This window comes from Cinclus cinclus, chromosome 13 (assembly GCF_963662255.1).
Source record: "Cinclus cinclus chromosome 13, bCinCin1.1, whole genome shotgun sequence".
NCBI lineage: Eukaryota > Metazoa > Chordata > Aves > Passeriformes > Cinclidae > Cinclus > Cinclus cinclus.
The window spans coordinates 21,724,619-21,746,872 of NC_085058.1; the positions used below are offsets into that span (position 1 = coordinate 21,724,619).

At 44.7% G+C, this 22,254-nt stretch overlaps 1 protein-coding gene across 1 annotated transcript in view; it reads right to left on the reverse strand.

Annotated features, from left to right (window-relative positions):
* MAP1A (microtubule associated protein 1A) overlaps window positions 1–22,254 on the reverse strand; it is a 47,103-nt gene that overhangs the window by 11,859 nt on the left and 12,990 nt on the right. The window contains exons 3-4 of the mRNA XM_062501359.1: window positions 1,092–1,174; window positions 564–704 (exon numbers count right to left, since the gene is read on the reverse strand). Of these exons, the coding sequence (XP_062357343.1) occupies window positions 564–704; window positions 1,092–1,174 (224 nt within the window). The remainder of the gene's footprint in view (window positions 1–563; window positions 705–1,091; window positions 1,175–22,254) is intronic.

The window sequence follows — 22,254 nt, forward strand, 5'->3', positions numbered from 1 at the left end:
CTGTGCACAATGTTGGGCTACAGACCTCTCATGTGCCTTTCCAAACTGAATGATGCAACAATTCTGCAATTAAATAGCAACCTTTTTAGTTATGTCACCATCATGTAGTTACTTAATCAGAATTTATCCAATCCCTCATCATCTAATGAACATTCTGAACTTTGTGAAATTGCTTGGTGGACTGATCATGACATGAAGAGAAATACCCATATTTTTAAGGATTATGATGGCCTCTCTTGGCTGCTTTTGGTAGCTGCCCGCAGTTATGCTAAGACCCACTTTAAGAAATTTTGAGTGTTTGCCCCCTGAAGAGCCAGTCTGGAAGGCTATTTCAAGCTGAATCCTTAAAGGAATCACCCATGCCTGCACCTTGGAAAACTTGAGACAGAGTTAAAGCAAGATTCTCAAGACAAGAACATTAATTATATATAGTATGTAATTTTTTTTCTGGATTTCAAACCCATCTGTCTGCAAATCTGCCACCTAAAGGAGAGCGCAGGCTGCATTGCTCTAGCATGCACTCTGAACAGGAGGGGATGTGCTGGATTCCAGCTCACACTCACCTCCGGGTCTGAAAGTATCTCGGCAAACTTCTGGTAAGTGAAGGTCCCCGTCTGCAGGACCAAGTCTCCTTCCTGGTCTGAGCTCTGACCACAGAGGATCAGTAGTTTGTGGGCTGATGAATCACACACGAGTGAGCGGACCTGTTATCATGAGATCGAGAGCTGCTGTTAGAACTTACCCATACCCCACAGCAGCACCCAGAATCCCAGTCCCACACACAGGCGATAGCTCATGTTATTCACAAACAGCCAAACCCTGTGTTTTCTACGTACAAGAAAGTTGCTTATTGAAGAGGGAAGACACTGCTACTGTCTGCCCGACACAGCTCTGTGTCACATCAGAGTTATTGTGTATATCCTGGTTACTGGCAAGACCAGATCTCTTGGCCTTTTCATCACATCTTGCAGCAGACAGGCAGCAGGTTTGCACTCTCCAGAAGGTACAAAGTATGATGATCATGACCTCCATGTCAAGCAAGGGCAGAAGGGCTGATGTGGAGAGAACTTGATGGTACACCTGGTCCTTACCTCAGACACGATGCTGTCCACATTAGGATTTACCAGAATCACTGTATCCAGGGTGTCACTCCGGTGATGGAGAGTTCTTTGGCCTGAGGAAAGAAAATGGATTAGACAGGATGAGAGAAGCCAATGAGACAGCATCCATCTAGTGATGTTTTAGCCTCAAAAATTACACTTCAGCATGGGTTTGATTGCAATTTGCACTCAAGACACAGTTTGATACCCAGGTGTCATAAAACAGAGCAAACACTTTAAAACAACAAGGAAAGAAATTCTTCCTCTGGATCAGGACACTCAGATCTAACATATTCTGAAGTCCACAGAGCCAGGCACTTTGAGTTACCTGCCTGTGCCAGATAGCTGTGCCTGTAAACACTAGTGCAGACAAATTATCCCCTTCCAGACAGAAGTTCCTTGCCTCATCACAGCTACCACAGAGAGGTGTCTCTGGCACTGTCTAAGCCCAAGCCACCGCAGGGCTCTGTGAGCCAGTCAGTGGGTGCCAACTCAGCTTTCAGTGGAGTAGTGCAGCACTGGTGACAAGTCTCCACTCATTTGTAACAGTTTTTTTTCTTTAATGAAGCATTTCTCTTTAATCCAAATGTGCACTCCTAAGCTACTGCTATGGGAAGTACCCAGACAACTAGAATTCTCATTCTCCTGTCAGAGGCACAAATAGGAACCAAGACGGGACTCTGCTTTCTCTCTCTATATATTTGGGGGGGAAAAGGAGAAGCCAAAGAACAAACAAGATCCTGGGAGTGCAAAAAAGCAATTTGTGTGCTCACCTTGACATGGGCGTTGTACAGATATTTGGCAAAATGCTACCATAATTCCAGGGCCCTATTAATTTATTAGACAGTAGGGTAGTGAGTGTCTGCCACATTGACAGCCAGGACCAGAGCCACTGCTATATGTCCACATCAGATGGCTCTGGGATGCAGGACAACATACAGCACCTTCGTGCAGCACTTCCCTGGTCACTGAAGACAGCAGGTCTTGCTTTGGTTACAGTCTTTGCTATATCTACCTCTGGACATTACATCCACTCAACAAGCCAGGCACTTAAAATTTAACTGTTGGAATGAACAATTTATAGGGTTTAAGACTTTCATAGGTTTTAATCCTTCATATAGATTGGAGGTCCATAGATCTTCACTGAAAATGAACACCTATTTTTATTTTGCATCTTTTAGACAACTGTTGCTTGCTGCCAGTGTTGTTCTTTCCACACTCCACAGCCTCCCATTGTCTCCTTCTAGGCAGATCTCAGTCCTTCTAAAATAGCTCTATCAATCTGGTGGAAGGGAGGATGGGAAAAAGGAAGGATGGACAGACTGACTTTACTGGAGTATTTTACTAACAATTAACCAGACAGATAAGACCAGAAGGTAGCTTTCAGCCCAAAGTGAGTTAAGCTCTCAGCAGAACTATTTGTACTCAGCATCTCTAGCTGCTTTCTGAACTTGTCTTTCAGTTTGACTAAAAATCATACCTCCAGATTAAAACCAAACCATCACTGTGCAAAAGGCACTGAATTCAGTGGCATTTCTGGCACTTGATGTGGAATAGGTATATGGCTGGAGACACTGAGAAGCAAGTCTCTGTGCACAGAAGGGATGCTGCAAGTGACCCATGGGCAGCAGCATGAGAGGGTGGGAGGAGGTGAAGAGGGCCCAGGAGGTGTTCTGGGGCACTCTGTGCAGCCAGAAGAAACAAAACCCCACTCATTCTTCAGACAATGATAATTGTAAAAGCTTTGCTGATGTCCCAGAAGCACTCAAAAGGAGCACCCTGGTCCCTCACAGATCCTCTGTGCAGCATTCACACACAGCTCCCCCATGCCAGGACCTCCAGTCCTGCTGCTTAGGGCATCCAGAACAGAAGTGATCTGCCCCCATTTTTCAACATTACTACTGGGACAAAGTGACACAGCCTCTGCCACGCTGGTGCCTGCACACACCAGGCATCATTTTAGCAGTGGTTACCCACATCACTGGGGGATCACTGCCTGGTGCACAACACCAACACCAGCAGCCTTGTCTTTGTGCCAGGGAGGGCTCTTGGGCACAGTGCATCACCGTGGCTGCCTGTGGGCATCTTTCCAAGCACCAAGTGCTGTGGGGCAAGGCCAGCCTGTGGGTTGCTGGCCAGGCAGCACTGATGACAGTGCCAGCTGAAGAAGCAAGGGGCCCATCTGCAGCACTAAGAGGCATGAAAACACTGCTGCTCGCTGACATCCCACAGTCCCAGCCCAGGCAGCTGAGCTGTCCCTGCTGAGGGTGTGAACAAAGCCTGGTTGTTGGCAGTCTGCTGGCAGCCCCTCACCCCACAGGGAATGTCCCCTGCACATGGGGAAGAAAGAGAAGACTCAGTCTGCAGGGCCATCAGTTGCTGGCATATGGGATAGACGAATGGGGAAGGACTAGTGAAGGGCTGTGAGGATGATTAAGGGACTAAACTGTTTTCATACAAGGTGAGGCTGAGTGTGGGGGAGGGATATTTTCAATACAAATAAATAAAGAGCTGATGAGAAGGAATGAAGGAGAAAAAGTGAGAAAGGCACTCTCAGTAGTGCTCTGTTACAGGATGTGAGGCACAAATTAAGACACAGGCAATTTCATCTGAACACAAGAAAACACCGATTTTACTGTGAGTGTGGTCAAATACTGGAATAGGTTGTGGAGCATCCAACTGCAACGATACTGAAAACACAACTGGATTTAGGCCTGGGAAACCTGCTTTTGCTTACCCCTCTTGAAAAAGTGTGGTTGGACTAGACAATCCCAAGAAGTCCCTTCCATCCTACAGTTTGCCAATTCTGTGACACTGTGAAGCACTGCAGCCCTCCATTTGCTCCTGACATGCTGTGAGGCAGATTCCTTCTCTTCAGTTGCAGCAGTTGATTCTCAGGAGGATACAGGAGCAAAGGGTACAGAACATTTCCAGAAACATGGACTCACTACATACAGTCATGCACACTAATACCAAAAACTGTTTTTAGATGAAATTCAGAGGCAAAATGGAACAGCACATGAACTCTATCCAGGCTGAACTGTGAACTGTGAGTAAGGCAGCAACACAGTGCTATAACACAGCTCATGCCCCAGCCCCTATTCACCCCAGGTTGGGGCAGTTGCCTTCCCAGCCCACAGCAGTAGCAGCCTGTGCCTGGCTAAGGGAACACACATGCCCATGGCCCCTGTGAATCCAAGCACTTACCAGGCTGCCCACTTTCTCTATACAGCCTGCAGTAGCAGCTGCACAGACAGAGGATTTAAACACAGCCTGGCACATCATTCCCCTCACTAACAAGAACCATATGCACCAGAAATGCGTAGCAGTGTGACTGACATTGCAGACATGGTGACTGGAAGTGTGCTGTTCAGGTCACTTCCAGGTATTTGTCCTTATTAGAGCTCTATCACAGGGAAATGCATGCCTGGAAATAGCATTGCAAATGAGAAAATCCCTCTATTCCATTGACCAGTACAAGGAATATCCTTCTCAGGCTCCTGAAGACTGCAGTCTTCAGTTTACCTGGAACAAATATCTGGACACAGCTCATCTCCAGAGCTGATTCTGATCATGGTGCCACTACACAAAACATCCCAGAGGTGGTGAACAACAGCTAATCTGGGCTAGAGGATGGATTTCCATTACTAACACTGAGGTGGCATTTCAGGATGTGTAACTGAACTCCTGAACTAGTGGGAAAGGAGGAAATGTCAGAATTCTCTCTTTTTTTTTAAGAGTATGTATAGCTCACATACTAGAAGAGATGAGGGTACCCTCATTTCTGTTCAGTGTTCTCAAGAAGGGCAACAGAGGAGAAGTTGCTGATCTCCTTTCTCTGGTGACCAGCACTAGGATATGAGGAAATAGAATGAAACTGCATCAGGAGAGTTCAGATTGGACATTAGAAAAGGTTCTTCACCACGACGGTGGGTAGCCTTGGGAACAGGCTCCCTGGGGAGTTGGCTACAGCACCAAGCCCATCAGAGTTCAAGGGGTATTTGGATGATACACTTAGTCATATGGTTTAATTTTAGCTAGACCTGTGAGGAGGGAGTTTGATTTGATGATTCCCTATAGGTCCCTTATAAAGAACATATTCTGATTATTTGGCCCCTTGAGTGTAGAATTACTTTGGTTATGGCAGAGGATAGCAAGCGAAGAGCAAAGTCACACTGACTCTGGAATGGTTATGAACTAACCGTTCAGGGCCACACCTGCAAAGAGTCAGAGGGAGAGAGAACGGAGGAGCAGATGCTGTGGGTTTAGTGTTCAGCGGTCAGGCTAGGCTGGAAGAAAGGACAGAGCACTGGGGTAACTGTGACAAACAGGATGCCAGAGAGAGAGAGAGAAAGAGAGGAGGAGGGGGAGGGAGAGAGAGAGAGAGAGAGAGGGAGAGAGAGAGAGAGAGAGAGGGAGAGAGAGAGAGAGAGAGAGGGAGAGAGAGAGGGAGAGTTAGACAGATGGCTGCAGAGGCAGAAAAAGAGGTCATGCTGACAGCACAGATCCTTGTGTTCTGCTACTTTAAATGGAAACACCTAAAGCCCCTATAGCTGCAAAATAAATTCTGGGCTAGTCTGAAGAGCTGTCAAGGATAGCTATGCAAGATGCTGCTTGTTATTTTCTTTAATCTTTCAGATCATCAAATCTCAGAGGTCTTATTCTGTTAATCAGCACTGGAAGAACCACAGTTACAGCTCACGATGCTGAATTCAGAGACCAAGCGTCAGTGCAGCAGGACATGGTTTCTTGCCTTTGTGAAATGATGCCTTAGACACTGGGTTGTTTTTCAAGTGACTGTGCTGAAATCAGTCATGATGCTCTGACTGGCACAACAAAACAGAATAAACGTAAGGGCCGGAAGATGGTTAAAGGACTGGCCCACCTTGATGAGAGGAGAAGTCAGGTGGGATTGTTCAGCCAAAAGAAGAGAAAACTTTTTCTGAGGGCAAGGATCTCACTCACCAGTCTGTGTACCTGTCTGATGGCAGGAGCAAATCTGGGCTGCAGATATCCCATGACTTTACCATCCAGAGGACTGAGGCTGCTTGTCTGACCATATAGAAACCAGCCCTTTCCAACCCAGGGTGCATTCTCCCTCATTACCTCCTTTAGGATTTCCCATACCCTTCCCCTCCTTTGTCCCTAAAATTATTTAGGCATACCAGGCCATGTTCTCCCTGTAAAGTGAACACCAATATCACATTGATAAAAAATACAGAAGTTTCAGAGTGTGAAATCATTATGAAGGTTCACAAACCACAGTGATTAAAAGACAACCCTTCCTCACTTCTGGCTGTCTTAGCTGACATGAACATCCCTCTTCAAGGGGACACTGTTGAAAAGGCTCTAACAAGAAGATCCTAGATCTTGCTATGGCTCAGTACCTTTTGCTACATTTCAGCAAAGAGGTGAGCCTGGGTCTTCCTGATGTTTATTGAACAAAGTCCACCTCAGAAGACAGTCAAACAATGCATTGGGTTCTTAGAGTGCATGTTTTTGCATAATTAACACAAGCTAGTGCAAGCTGAAAGACTGCCATTTCCTCCACTCTGAGATAGTAACTGACTCTCTCATTGTGAGGCTGTGAAGTCTCCAACTGCAGCTTCTTCAGTGCCACTGAAAGAAAAAAGGATCCAGCCCCAAATGGTGTCCATTCAGAGAATGAAACAACACAGTCATTCACCAGCACTCTAGGACTGTACCAAGTACAGCAAGCCACAGCTCCTTGGGAGGGAGACAGTAAAGGCCAGAGGAAAAGGAGAAAAGGCTCTGCACTGAACTCTGAGCAGCGTCCTGCCTCTCACCCTACCTGTGCAGATCCACCGTCCCGTGTCCAGCTGCACTGTGGACCCACTCCCCTGCCAGACCAGGGCTGCTGCGTGCTGTCCAGTAGCGAGGGAAAGGAGTGAATATGCCCTTGTTGGAAGCAGTATCACACTCCCAGCACCTGAAGAGCACATAGCTCCTTCCTCCAGCAGGCAACCTGAATAGTGTACAGCTGGCAGATGGGAACCAGCCCTGGCTGAAGGAGATCTAGAAGCTCTGCCAGCTAGAGAGGTAGGCTCAGGAGTTAAAAAAGAAACACAAAGTTTGTTTTGGCAGCCAATACACAGCCAGTACACAGCCAATAACTGTGGATTCACCATTCAGGTCCTCATGTGGTGGGTCCAGCTCGGAATTCAAACAATTTCTCACACCCAGGGATGCATGTGGATGTGGTTATCACAATGACAAGCCCCACTCTCTTCCCCCTTATGATTTGCAATGGCAGAGTTGTGCCAGATGAGAGGAGACTCTCAGGCAAGGTAAGGAGAGAGTCACCAAGTGAAGAATACAGCTAGAACTTGGCAGAAACCTGCCAGAAAAGGCTAAGAGAGATTCTGAGTCCTAGGTGGGTGGCTGCCATGCACACTGGTGTCTGACCACTGCCCTTCTGGAGCCTGAGGAAATGCAGCAGTCCCAGCTCTTTGTTGCCTTTCCAGAGATGAACAAAGCAAAGGGCTTAGCCAGATCACTAGGAATCACAGCAAAAGGGCTGTCTCACTGCCTCCTTTCCTCCTGACACAACATGTGATAGCTGCAGTAGCTACTTATTTTTGTAAGATTATTGGGAAAGTGCTGCAGTTTTAGCTTGCTAATGTGATTCAGCAGCTGAGAATGATGAGGAACTGGCTTCAGGCAGTGTTTTGTGATCCAGCAGCAAGTGCTCTGCCTCTCAGTTTGAAAGTCTACTGTAAAGATTTATTTCATACACTTTCTATTCTTATGTCTTCAAACTTGCTGCAGAAATAGAGAAATATTTATTTGTTGATGGCTAAATCAAAACATCTATCCCCTTAAAGGGGATGTTTGGTTATTTTCTCAGAGAAACTCATTGTACCAGCAAAGAGGAAACATGTTTAACAGAAGTATGAAAATCATCTGAAAACTGAGGCAAGAAACTGCAGCAAAGTGCTGAGCTCCTATCAGGGAGGCCAAGGCAGAGCCATGTGCTGCCTGTGGAGCAGTGGAAACCATCATCCAACAGGTCACAGATGCAACCAGGGCATAAAATGAGGGATTTTAAATTGCATCTAGAAAAGAAGGGGATGTCAATGGTGCTTGAGTAGCAATAATAATAATAATAATAATAATAATAATAAGTATAATAAGTATAATATGTATAAGTTATTTTTTATTAAAATTTCAAAATAGCATTCGATGATTTTTCATATTGAGATACCAAGTCACACAGTTAAAAACACACCACTACTGAAATAAAGTCCTGTGGATGTGCAACAGGAGATGTACCTTATCTGGAGGAACTGAATAAACAAAGCACAGGAAAGCACAAAACAGTGTGCAGAAAGAGGGCAGATATATTCAGACATCTTTATGAAGCAAAGCATTCTACATGGGCTTAAAGCACACACACATCAACTTCTGCCTGTTACCAAAGGTAAATCTCCAGATACTGGCTTTGGCTTTAGCTAATATCCCAGTCGCAGACTGAGGGAAATTTGGGGTACACACAGTACACAGAGCACTACTGTTCATACTCCAGTTATATTGAAGCCGAGTAGAAGGTAGAGGACCACCCTGTCCAAAATACAACCACACAGGCACTAGGAGTCTCCTGCTGCGTGGCTCTGAACCCAGACAAAATGGTGTCAGGGATTACAGCCAGCCCTGACAGGGAGCTTCGCAGTGCAGCACACAGGACTGAGCAGAGAAGCACACAGCATATGCAGAAGCATCAGGGGAGCCAGAGCAGAGCCAGTGACGCATTCTGTGCTCCTCTGAGGGCTTTATCTCGAGCTTCCAACCAGAACACCTGCACAGTTGTCTTCAGGAGGACAAACAGGACAACCAGTCACAGATACACTTCCACAAAACCCTGCTGCAACCCAACTCTTTCAGTGTAAAAGGAGCTGTGTGGTGCTGACACCAGAAAAGAAGAGAGCATCTGATTTGGGACAGAAAAGGCACAAAGTTCAGAACAGCTCAGAGGCAGAGCAAAAGCCTTAAAAGCTGTAGAACTCTGCAATCAGAAAACTTAGTTTAAAAAGCTACAGAAAGAAGACAGCATCAGCAAGAGATCTCCACAAAGGAAGAAAAGATTCTCAACAGGAACAGAGTGAAAAACTGAAATTAATTGAGAACCATACTAGGAGGGACAGAGAAAGGAAAAACACAGCAGTAAATCAGTAGAAAGAATATCTCTGGGAGGACCAGGCAGCAATGAAAGAGAACAAGATCTAGTTTCTAGAAACATTTCTGAATCTGTCAGAATGAAGAGGGCTGAGGAATCTGAAAGTGTTCTCAGGTTTCCTTTTATGCATAATTCTGGAGATATTTCATAACTCACCTTACCATACTGTTACTGCATGCCAGGTAAGAGCAGGCTCTAAGATAAGAGCTTTAAGGTAAGAGCAGGCTCTGTGAAATGACTGCCTGCCTCCTGGGGATTTACTACATAGGTGAACCAGCAGCAGGACAAGAGAAGAAGAAATGTTCCTTAAGGTGTGGGAGGTTGTGGCACATGCCACATCCCAGGAGATATTCCTGTTAACCACTTGCCTGTGCTTCCCATCTTCACTCCTCCCTGTGATATTTTCATGCCATCTACAGCTCCTCTCCCAGGCAACCTCTATTTCTATACCACATCAACCATAGCAACCATCTCATTGCTCCCTAATTACACATACTGTCTCACTTTTATGCTAAGGAGCAATTTGATAGCTCAGCCATTTTAGAGCCACTAATTGAAGATGCAGATACTCACTTCGGAAACCATTTAATGTATTTCCAGAAGATACTGTCCCTCAAATGGAGGCTATACCACCACTGAAGTAATGGATAACATGAACGCTTCTACCTAGGTTGCCAGGTGCTAGATGGGCCACAAAAAATGTTCTGTTCCCTGCAGCAGCTTTGCTGACTCATGTTGGCCTTGCATCCTTCTGCTGAGGAATAGCATGAGGCATTTGCATGAATCAGGAATGAAGCCCTGCACAGATACATGGCCTCCAGCTGCAAGGAGCTGAAGCTGTGACTTCTTAAATGTCTCCAGCTGAAAACCTAAATACACCTTAGGACATCCTCTTATCTGGTGTCCTCACTCTACCAACCCCTGTCAGACTTATTACAGATGGTCCCTTTGGAAACCAAATTAATGCTTTCCCTTCCTGTGTCCGTTGGACTTCAGTTGGGAGTTGTTCTCAGCCCCTGAAACAGAGGTTCCACAAAATCACTGCCATTGGCACTGAGGCAGATACTCTGGTTCAGGGATGAAGACTCCTGTAAGTCATGAAGTCGGACAGCTTATTTTATTATCTCTTAATTTTAATAAGTATCCCAGAACACATGTTCTTACAACCAGAACACAGCACAGACTAAAGAAAACTGCATGTTTCTCCCAGCTGAGAAGTACCTTGGTAATGCTGTCTCTGACTGACTTGGAGGCATAGCTCATGTTCTGTTCTATTTCTCTCTCTCTTTTTTTTTTTTCTTTCTCAACTGATCAATATGACAAACTGCCTGAGGTGGGGAGGACTTAATTGTGTAAAAGAGGGGATGGCTGCACACACAGGGAAACTGAGATTTCCTCCTATTTGACTATTGAGATGCCAAATTTCTGGCAAGACAGTCCTGCCTCTAATTTACAGCAACTCTTTGGACTCTTTAAACCTCATTCCTATTCTGTGCTGTTAACAGTCTAAGTTCAAGAAGCTTTTCTTCTTTCCCTTGGTTGTTTTTAGGATGACCTGCTGAATGTCAGCCCTCATGAAGATACAGATATTAAACCAGTTGTGAACTCCAAGCAGCTGAAGTGGTTGGTGAAGCACAGGACTCTATTCTGCCAGCCCTTGAGAAAAAGCTGCTCTCCTCTGCCAACAGCATTTTTTTGGTTGCATCTTGACTTCGCACTCTTGGGTCTAGTTCACCCTTGAGAGATCCTCTGCACGGTCTGGGTTCCTGGGATTTGATTTACAGGATAGAGTACAGCAATAAGGAATGTCATACAAAAGAAGTTATTTTGAAGTTGAGAACTTCAAGGCCTCCTGTCCCTTCTGCCAGCAAACACTGTCCATTTAGCATTGAAGGGAGAGGGATTTGGAAGCAACCAAGGGGATTTCCAGCAGAGTAGCCCAGGCCATCTTCCTCTTGCAGTACTGGTGACATGTCCACTCAGCCACTGCTTCTCACCAGTCTGCTTGAAACCAGCTCACTTGAATCTCATTTAATCTCAGGAGCCCCTGCTTCTCAATGTTACCCCATCTAGTCAGGTGCACTTCAGTTTGCAGATTTCACACTGGAATCAGGGACTGAACTTATTAACCAGGAAGAATAAAAAGGATCAGGATCACCACAAACATCAGGGTGATCTTCCATCACCACCAACACTTCTCTCAGGGCCTCTCACTTGTTCAGTTCCCTCAGAGCCAGGCAAGTACAGGAGCCTTCCTTGCTCCCATGCCTCCCTCTTCCTTAGCAATGGTCTTTGCCTTTGAACATGGACCAACAGCAAGAAAGAAAAGCTGCAACAAATAAAACTCTCACACAAATCTACCAACCAAGAACTGGGCCAAAACATGTTATGCTTATACCTGTCAGCCTGCAAGCTGGTTCTTTAGAAAGATGCTACATAGGTCAAAGGCACAGAAAGCCACCCTAACCAATGCTTTACAGTTGTGGAAAGGAGTCATTTTTGATTGAGGCCCCTGACTTCTTACATGGCTTGAGTAGAGTTTGCATTTTTGTCCAAATACTGTAACTTAATATACCTCTCTTAATCCACTTTTAGCAAGCTTTTCAGAACATAAATCTAGCCACCCAGAAGGTAAATCACTGTCTTCTTCCCCTTTTCTATGAACATCTGGAGTGCCCTATGACAGACAAACATTCCTCAGACAGTTTTTAAAAGGGAGGTACTAATGGCCTTTTCCCTCTAGATTTTCTTCTAAATTACTTAAGAGTCTGGCACTGGAGCTCAATAGAGAATGGACAGATGATATCTCAGTGAAATAAAAGGTTAGCAAAGTGCAAAAGCAATTAACTGAATTTCTCAACTTGAAAGTCAGTAGAAGAAGCCAGTTAAGCTACCATGCTTTTTTAACAGTTCATTTGTAGCTATAGCATGTAGTGAAAAACAGCACTAAACTTTTACAGCCCGAGGCAGATTCTAGCAAATTGCCAAAGACTTCAGTTCTTCACAAGAAGGTGCATGAATGACAGTAACAAGAGCAAAAGACACAAATGTTATTCAGTAGCTTTGTAGCTACTGAAGTGTTATTCAGTAGCTATATATTGATACAGGCATATTGAATCCTACTCCTCTGTGATTTGCAAGTCTCCTTTAGCTGGTGATTCTCAGCCTTCAACTTCGTTGAGGAAATACTGACTTGAAAGCCTTGACTTTCAAAAGCAAAGAAAGGGTTCACTAGTTTCTTTCCAAATACTGATATTGGGATAATACTGATTTTCAGAAAAGCAGAAATTAATCAAAATTGTACTACTGTATAATCAAAATTGTATTGTTAAAAAATAAAACCAATAAACAAGCCAACCCAGTACTATCCTATGCATTTGAGAGATCAGTCAAGCAAGACTTCAAGGGCTGGCTCAGGAGAGCTAAGAACCTGCTGGCCAAGAAAATTAGTGCTCACATTCATCTGTGAATAAAGCATCAGAAGGACAGAAATTTCCTGAAGAGCCAGATGCATAACTAATTTTGCCATTTGTACCAACTTTTGAGATCCTGGAGAGGAAGCTGTGAGAGGAGGAAAACTGTTCTAAAGTCTCCACATGTAGAAATTTATCTCCATTTCTTTAGTGTGAAGCAAAAGCTTGAACAGTTCAGCAGAAAGTTCAGCAAAGCATGAACTACAGAAGACTGCTTTTTGTGTGTCCACCCTGCTCTGTTCCACCACCATAATGCCAGCTTTCTCCACATTCCCTGCTGTCCACTGCCACACTCTCAGCTCCACTTGTGAGTCAAAACTACCAACTGTGCAAGTGGCAGCATGCTCAGAGGTCAGAGACAGCCATGTGCTGACAGCTGGTGTGTGAGCAGGGCATGCAGGACAAACAGATGTGCACTGTTCCCATGAAGGCACTGATTCTGATCACTGGCCTGCTCCACCAACTTTCACAAAACTGGTAGAAGCTTGTTCATTTCTATGTTTTAGTAGAAGGAAAATATTTAGTGCAAACACAAAAGGTACATTTGTAAGAGGAATTCATACTGTGCACCCAAGCACCTCTAAGGGGATGGAGAAAAAAACAACATAAACTAAGAAGTTAGACCAAACTAGCTCAATACTTTCTCTAATCTTTACTGTCAACAGCTGTTAGGCTGGTGTTGGAGTCCAGAAAGTTCATTATTTTTGGGGAGGAAAGAAAAATAAATCTTCATTTTTCCTCTCAGTAAATTCTCAGTAAACTAGGCATTCATTTACACATAGCTTGCTCTCTTTCCTCCCATACACAGTTTCTGGGCTGATGAAGAGTCTCTATCACCTGCCTTTCTTCCCCAGGTATTTTTGCCTAACAGGCTAGAAGATACTCCCTGTGTTTTAAACTACTGTTTTAACTACTAATAGGGTCTCTGTGTGCTAACCAGACTGTGTGAACCTCTCTGGGCTCCCATAGCATCTCCTCCCAAGGACTGGAAGTCTCTCTCTTCTGCTTATCAAGAAGTAGTAGAAAGTCTATGATAATGCCTATAGCAAGCACCCTGGGCTCTGCTAGAAGCAGCACTCACTAAGATATCTGTATTCAGATGCCTATCACAGCAATGTATTACTGCATCTTTATCTGCTTCTGAGTTTATTCTTCCTTGGCAAGATGCATCCCAGGAGTTACCTAGGAATGTCTGTGTCTGAATGTGTACAAAGAGCACAAGCCACATTCCACAGAAACTCATGCTGAGGAATCACTGTTCTGCCCTTCCCCTGGTGTCCACCCATGCCCTCTGGAGACATGTTACAGCTCTTGTTCACACACATGCAGCTTCTGTGCTTTCACCAAAGAGCTGGCAATTGCTCACCATGCTCCTGTGATCTAGTCTACCATCCATTTACCACCACATCTGCTGAGGATGTGACTCAGGTATGCCAGCACGATAGGTAGACATGAGGAAGAGTGGCAAAAAGACATGACAGGTGGATTGTTTTGTCGGGAAAGAAACTACTGCAAAGCTACACATCCCACTATCTGCAGGATGGGAGTAGGGCAGAAGATCTCACAGCCTGGCCTTGCCAGATCACATGAAACAAAAGGAGGGGAGGAAAAAATGTGTCCCAATTCAGTAACTATTTGCTGGAGAGATTATAAGGACAGACATGGAGGCTGAATACAGTCAATCAGTATGGAGCCATCAAGGAGACAGAGGGTAATGACCTTACACAGCAAAAGGGCCCCTACCTCACCAGAAGAAAGAGAAATCCCTGTCATTCTGGAACAGTGCCCAGCCTGCAGGGCTTTTCACAGCAGAACCAGAGCAACTTGGAATAGAAACAGCCTAGTCTCTGAGATCAGAGAGTTTAAACCAGAGCTTGTTTTTTCTGCAGTCACAAGCCAGCAGGAACCAGCTGCAGAATTTGCCGCAGTGTGTGTGCGTGTGTTTCTGCGTGTGTGAGTGTGCAGCAGCCATGCTCCTCCCCTCCAAGCTCACTGTGTGATCAATGACACACTCATTACAGCTTCGTCCTTTTCCCCCCTCCCTACATCACTGACAGTCCCAGTCTGATCACTCTCAGCCCTCTCTTTTCTATATTAAGAAAGCTTTTATGGACATCACTACTGATTGTCATTGCTCCCTCCCTGGTCAATGAGGTTTTGCTTCTTCTATTTTTCCCTCTTAGCCAAGACAACAGCGTCTGACAGATATTCATGGTCACATACCCAGTCTGTGCAAAGTGCCAAACCATGCTCTTGTTCCTTCAGTTCTGAACCCTGGAGATAAAAGGCAATTTTTTGAAATACTTCAACATATTTCAGCTCTCACATAAAGATAATTTAACACTTAACAAGAAGCTTGCTGGGGGCAACAATAACAAATGCCAGAGATACCCTATTTAAAATAGAACCCCATATATCTATGACTGCAGGGGTGTCATCATCACACAGTACCACTGGCAATGCAGGAGAGTTAATGATAAAGAGACAGCTGGCCCCTTATCCCTCTGTGTTACAAGGGAAGTACAGCAAGGTGAGGAATGACAAAGGACTACTACTAGGGAAAAATAAATAATTTTGTTACTCTCATTTCTTGAGCACAAAATCCCTGCTTATATCCTACTAGGATGAAAATCAGCTCCAAGATCAGCCACATCATCTCTCTCTGCTGTCACAGAAAGGCTGCATCACTCACATTTTACGGGAACCTTCTCTTTTTCCTCCCCCACTCACTGGATGCATTTGGAAGCTATTTGATTTCCTGTACTGCAAGAATATCGCGTTATGAAGCTTGAAGTCAGACTTCACCTACTTCAAGGCTACTCATATATGGGTGTGCAGCACTAATGGACAGACAAATTGCAAAAGAAAACTGGCCTCGTATCTCTCTTCTACCAAATCAATAGCGTGACAATCCACCTTAACAACCCTCCCCCCTCCTGCCCGGCATTAGCCTCATTCCAGCATCAGCACGGAGCTGAACGATGATACGGGCACTAATACTGTCTTTCGACAAGCCTTGCCCAAAGGCAGCATCTGTGAGATGCCTTGTACCACCTCCTCCCTTCTCCAGCAGCACACCATCTTCAGGGAAGAACTACGCTAGGATAAAACATAATGCTGCAGGACTCCTTACGTTCCTGACAGGCAGAATACTTTCTCCACATTCTTCTCTAAACCCATCTTCATACACCCTTCTCTGCATTTGAGCTAAGGCCACAAGTGCAGCAAACAGCTGAGCAGCTGCGGAATTTGGGTTTTGTTCCTATACTCGAGCACAAACAGCTGAAGAGAGGCAAGGTCCACAGATTATAGAAACCCCAAGCTCCATCATCAGCCACCTTCCCCGCTTGGTACTAATCCCCCTCAACCCCCCAAATTCCAAGGAAATAAATCCGCACCGGCTATGACTGCTCCGCGCAGGTGCGTTTCCTCACCTGCGCCTCTGCCAGGGCTGCGTAGCCCCAGCAGCTCCCCGGGACCGCGCACAGGAGCGCAGAGCCCGGACAGGTCCGCTTGCCGTCACCGATATCCCCCGTTACCTCCCCAGAAGGGCCCGTCCTCCCCGGCCGACCAAGGTCTTCCAAAGCAATGAGCAGCATCCGAGCGCGAACAAAGCGCCGCCGCCTCCATCCCGCAACCTGCACGATACCGGGACTCCTCACTCCCGACCGCCCCGGCACCTTCCGCTGCTCGCCCCAGGCCGGTGGGGAAGGAAGATGCACCTACCATCCTGACCGGAAAGCGACGCCGCTCGGCTGCCCTGAGCGCGGAGGATGCGGCGGCACGGCCGGGGCTGCGGCGAGCGGCTGCCGTGGCACGGAGCGGGGAGGAGCGGCCGCGCCCCCACGGCCGCTTTAACCCTCTGCGCACCGCCGAGAGCCCGCAGCGGCGGCCCCGGCCGTCCCCACGGGCGGCCTTGCCTGCTCCGGTGCCCGCAGCGGCTGCCGCTCCCGATCTCCGGGCAACGGCAAGGACCGAGACCCTGTCCCGCGCTCCGAAACACTCGACACGGGTCAAACCCCAGCCAACACGGGTTCCGCTGCCATCTGAACACTTTTCCCATCACTCTCGGGCTGCTCTTCACGGGTTCCCGGAGGGGTGCTCCCCATCCCACCTTGGGCGCCTTCGGCTTAAGTGTCTCAAACTGAAACCTTACATCGGACTCCACTGCAGAGCTGCTCCTTCAGTTAAAGAAAAGAGACACGAACCACCCCATGCAGCCCCAGCCACCTAGTCGGGGACAAACATGCACACAACCACACACCAGCACCCGGCTGCTCATGCACAGACACGAGTCAGCGGTGAGCTTGGACCACATTGGACAGACAATAAACGCAAATGAGTGAGGCAAGAATAGCAGATATTCGACCTCTAGAGACCTATTTCCAGCATGTTTTCAGAGAGATGTTTACACTGTTTTCTGAGAACCTTGCAACTTGTTTCATAACCAGCATCAGCTCCAAGGCACTTGCAAGTAATTGTACTCCTTGTTTCTACTTTGCTGGGCTCAGGCATCCCAGTCCAGCACTGGAATATATGCCATGGTGTGCTAGTTGGCAATAGTGACCGTTTTTGTTTTGTTTACTCTCAAAAACTGAAACCATTCTCACTTCCCTCCTTGTCTTACACATGATGCTGGCTTACTTCTAAATTCCAGAATTAACTGTGATAGCTGGAGATGTCCTGCCAGCCCCCCTGCAAATCAAATGGGCAGTCCCCTTTTCAGCTTAAAGATGCACAAGGTGAGCAAAGGATATTACCTTAAAGGTGCTGCTATGCAGCAGCGCTGAAGACAAAGCAGGAGGATGTATCTGCTATTACTGCTTCATATAAACTAGGCTTCTTAATATTTGAGTTAACATCATCCACTTTAGTGCAAGAACTGCCCAGGTGGGTACCCCAGGGACAATTTCATCCCTTGGGCAGGTCTTTGGGTCTTTCCTAATAAACCCACATGACTGAGACTTGTCTGTCTCTTCAGAGAGCAGTGCCAATGGTGCAGGAGGGAAGGGAGTGGGCTACATAGTCTGGGTCTAGAACTGATCCATGCTGGAAATTGCACTGCCATCAGCAGATTTTTCAGAGCACTCCAGAATGGCAGCTCCCACTGCCCACCCAGGAAGGGCATACACCCTGGGCTATTTCATACAGTGACACAACTCTGCAAGCCTTTTCTACACCTACTATAAGAGTGATCACATTTAGCCCCAGCAGGATATTTAGAGCAGCACAATCACCTTCTGTATTGATTTTTTTTTAAATATTGATGTATTCTATTTCAAGCAGTAAAATTAGATTTTACTGTCTAATCAGGACATTTCCTTATATTAGTAATTGTTTCAAAATTCCTTCCTATTAACACTCATGCAAATACACTTTAAAGCATGAACTACCTGGATATCCTTAAGTGCATTAAAACATTTCTAATATATAAACAGACCAATTTGTTTTCTTCCACCCATGATCTTATTTTAAAAGGAAACAATATTGTTTTAACAATGTGTCATGCTCTTTTCTCTTTTGCCTCAAAATACTTCTTTATAAGTCACAAAAATTTTGTATCCTTCAGTTGCTATTGAGAATTTACACCAGAAACAGCTATCTCTATGAAATTAACACCTGAAAGTTGGTGCATCTGCTGTCTCTAGTTTCCCTCTTGCTTTCCACTCTTAGTTATATGTTCACGCCCCAGCAAGCTGGAATACATATTTTTATAATTTGCTAGTGTTTTTTTACAAAGCAAAATTTACAAGGTATAGTGGTTTTCACAAAGCAAAGTTGTCAGCACATGAGTACTGTTTGACTGGCAAAACACTTCTCTGAAGTGTTCTTAAAAAAACTGAAGAGGTTCTTAAAGCAGCTGCTACTTCTACCATGCACCTGTTATTTAAATGGCCTAGGAAGCCTCCTGCACACATAGTCTTTGAGGCAGCCCTCCTGCCTTCATATGATCAGGTAACAATTAATCTCTTCATTTTAGCTTCTAAAGAAAACAACTTTTAGCAATATGCCTAAAAAAATAGTCATCAAAACCAAAAGGGAACTAGTAAGGAAAGCACTCACCAATCTTTAAGGCTTTTCCAGTTCCTAAAAAAAAGGGAACTGAGCTTCTACCAGGAAGACCTAGAGCTGTGATCAAGGTAATTTCCATTTCTTCAGTCCTTCGGGAGATCCATCTGAAGGTTAGGCAACCTCACAGACCAGGCACCAGGACCAGTACTGAGATGAGGCTCATTGAGGTTCAATTCCAGCAACCACTCAAACATTAAAGTTTAAAGACACTATTATTCCCTGATGCAAGGATAAATTTATTTCAGGTATTGAATTAGAAAAGAGATTTATACTAAAAAACTCAAACCACTTTTTTCCATTTAGTCAAGCTGACAACTATGGTTTGAAACACAGATCCTATCTTTGGGCTGTTCCCTGTCCTCATGGCTTGGAAAAGGCTACAAAGCTTCCTGGGATGTTAAGTGCAGTTCCTTTCTGACTAGGATATGGAATTCAATTAAACTGTTAAAAATGTGAATGTTTATTTCATCACTACACACCTGAGCCAGTATCACACTGACAGGAATGTCCTGGATCATAGATAATAAGAAGCTATAGAGAGTCTTCTCATAGGCCAGCATAAATATTAAAAGACAGTTCTTAAGAAGTTTTTCTGCTATTTTCAAATTGTGGGGTGTAGCCAGGGTCACATGTCCATGTCTTTCTCTACAATGAGGTTTAAAACAGTTTTATATAAATGAAGGCAGTATGTTTTTATGAATATGAGATTCCAGAAACTACAGCTAAATAATAAGTCTTACAATGAGTCTAAAGGTCATGCTTCTCTGAACAAAAGCTCCAAGCTGTATACCATCTTAAGCTCAAAAACATTTGATTTTCTTAAAGACTCTAGGCCAAAGCTTTTAGAAGAAAAGATATTCGGATCAAGAATATACTATACTCTGAAAATGTTGGGACAAAGAATAACCATGGTCTGATCCAGACATAACCCAGATATTAATTGAGTAAAATATATTTATTTCCTTACACCTTTGTGTGAAATGCAGAGTTCTGGGTGCACAGAACTCTTATCCCTCCATTAGTCTGCATCCCAGCTTTCAAGCTCTTACTGCACAAGGCTATCAGAGCACATAAAAGAGCAGAGACATTAAGCTCTCACCATAGCACACTGGACAGAAAAAAAACTGCCAAGAAACACAAGGATTTATTTGCATTTGTCTTCTTGGAAGATTTCTTTGCTTTGACTATCCACTGACTTCCACAGGCTCTCTCTTTCAATCCAAAAAATGAAACAATTTGCTCAAGTCTTTGGCAAATCACTTTAAAATCCTCTTGGCTATCTTAATTTCTGTCTAGGTACAGCAATTTTTACTCTTCTACAGGCTTTATTAGGATGTATTTAAAGGACACTCATTTTTGCTGAGTACTGCATCTTTCTCTGCAATTTTTAAGGAGTCTTCCTACTGCCTTTCTTATTTACAGGTATTTGTATCTTTTAAATCTGCATGTTAGCTTAAATTCTGAATAATAAAGAGGCATTTGCCATGTTTGTCAAGTTTCCTTATTTTTAAATAACTATTTCTGAAATATAGTGACAACCCTTTGGTTGTTGGTATAGTTCTATTTAAAGTAACCTTTGATCCCTAAAGTATTTTATTCTTTCAGGTAGGCTTTGCAGGTACAATACTATTATTATTATTGTTATAGATAAAAATAAAGTTACATATTTAGGTTTCTCTTCCTTAATTTGAGAATGAGGTTTTCATCTTTGTGATGCTTCAGGGCCCAAGGAGTGATCATTATCTGAGCTATTGAGAGTTAGCAATGTGGAATTTTACAAGTTTAAAAGGTAGAGACCCCAAGTCATTAATTCAATTTAGATTTGTATCATTTTCTTCTTCTAGAAAGGTTTTACTTTTGTGGTAATAGCATCCCCCTGCAGGCCCAGAGAGACTGCCAGCAGCTGCCACCAGCTCCTTTTCCAGTTGCCACTTTAAACAAATTCATGAACCCTGTGAGTTTTTAGTGGCAACATTCTGGTCCTTCTTGCCCCAGAAAATATGGTTTTAAAAATGGTGATCTTAATTTAACTCAGCAACTGCAAACCTTTAGGGAAAACAATGCAAGATGACCTGTCTAGAACTCTCAGTGGAAAGGATAAAGAGGTTTATAAATCAAGGCTGTAAAACTGGAGCAAACACAAGCAGTACTAAAAGGCCAGAAGGAACATGAGAAGAGGGACTGAGGCAAATACCAGAGCACAGTGAGAACAGCAGTGTGCTCCTGAATGAGTGCCACATGGCTCCTGAGCACCCAGAAGGGTGGCAGAGAGGGACCAGGATCAAATCCCAGAGATTTCTTAGTGACACTGGGATAAAACCCTTGTGTTTGCCTAATTACACTGAGTTCAAGGATAGACTTGTCCAAGAGCATTTCCCAGAAAAAGCATGCACCTATCATGCCTTTTGCCAGTGCTGGAGCTGGCTGTACTTCTCAGCCAACATGAAGCCACCTCTAGATACAGCAAAGCTTCCCACACTTGCCCTCAAACACAGAGCAAAAGCCAGGTCTATCACTGAAAGTAAGAAAGAAATGCAGCCAAGGCAGTATGAGAGAAGCTACATGAGCCAAATCCTTCTGCAAGATTCCTCTTCATGCAGAGGGTATTTTCCTTCCAGACATGTTTAACTGCCTCAGATCACATTCTTGCTCTGAACCAGACAGCAACCTCTTGGAAAAGGTACCAGCTGCCCCAAAAATGGATTCCTGGGAACGTGCTCTTTTAACTCTGTCTTCAAGGCCTGAACAGGGGTGCAAAGGCTTCTAACACCCTTATGGACTCGTCAGTCCAGAGGCACCAATAATAGCAGGTGCCCTGCCTGTTATTCAGGCAGCAAATGCCAAGATGCTCTATAGACAAGGAGCTGGTAGGACAGCTCTGACAAAAATCACAGCAGGATCTTAAGAGAGAGGCAACAGGCATCAGTGGCAACAATGAAGATGTTGCAGATGGCAGGCAGGAGCTAAGTCTGGCAGAGAAACCACAAGGAAGGCTGTGGAGAGCGTAGAGTAGAATTTGGAATTGGCAGTGGCACAAATAAAATTGCCAAGACAACACACAGCTGGGAAGGTTGACAACACTCTGTTGTACAATTCCATGTTTACAAGGCTATGACATTGACTGGAGATGACTTGCTTAAAAAAGAGGTACACTTTTTATTAACCCATACCAGGGGTCCATAGAACCACCAGAGATGCTTCATTTTTTGTGTGTAGCATTTAGAATTGGAAACCAAGATGTTGATATGCAGATATTTTAATGTAAGCAATATAAAACAACTCTGATACATTTTGTGAGGCTGCAGAACCCATTACCTGTCAGGTTTGGGCAGATTTAACAGGCATTGTTTGGAGGCTTCTCTCACAATGAATCCAGGTTTGAAGATAAGCCAAAAATTCTAGGAAAAACTAACAG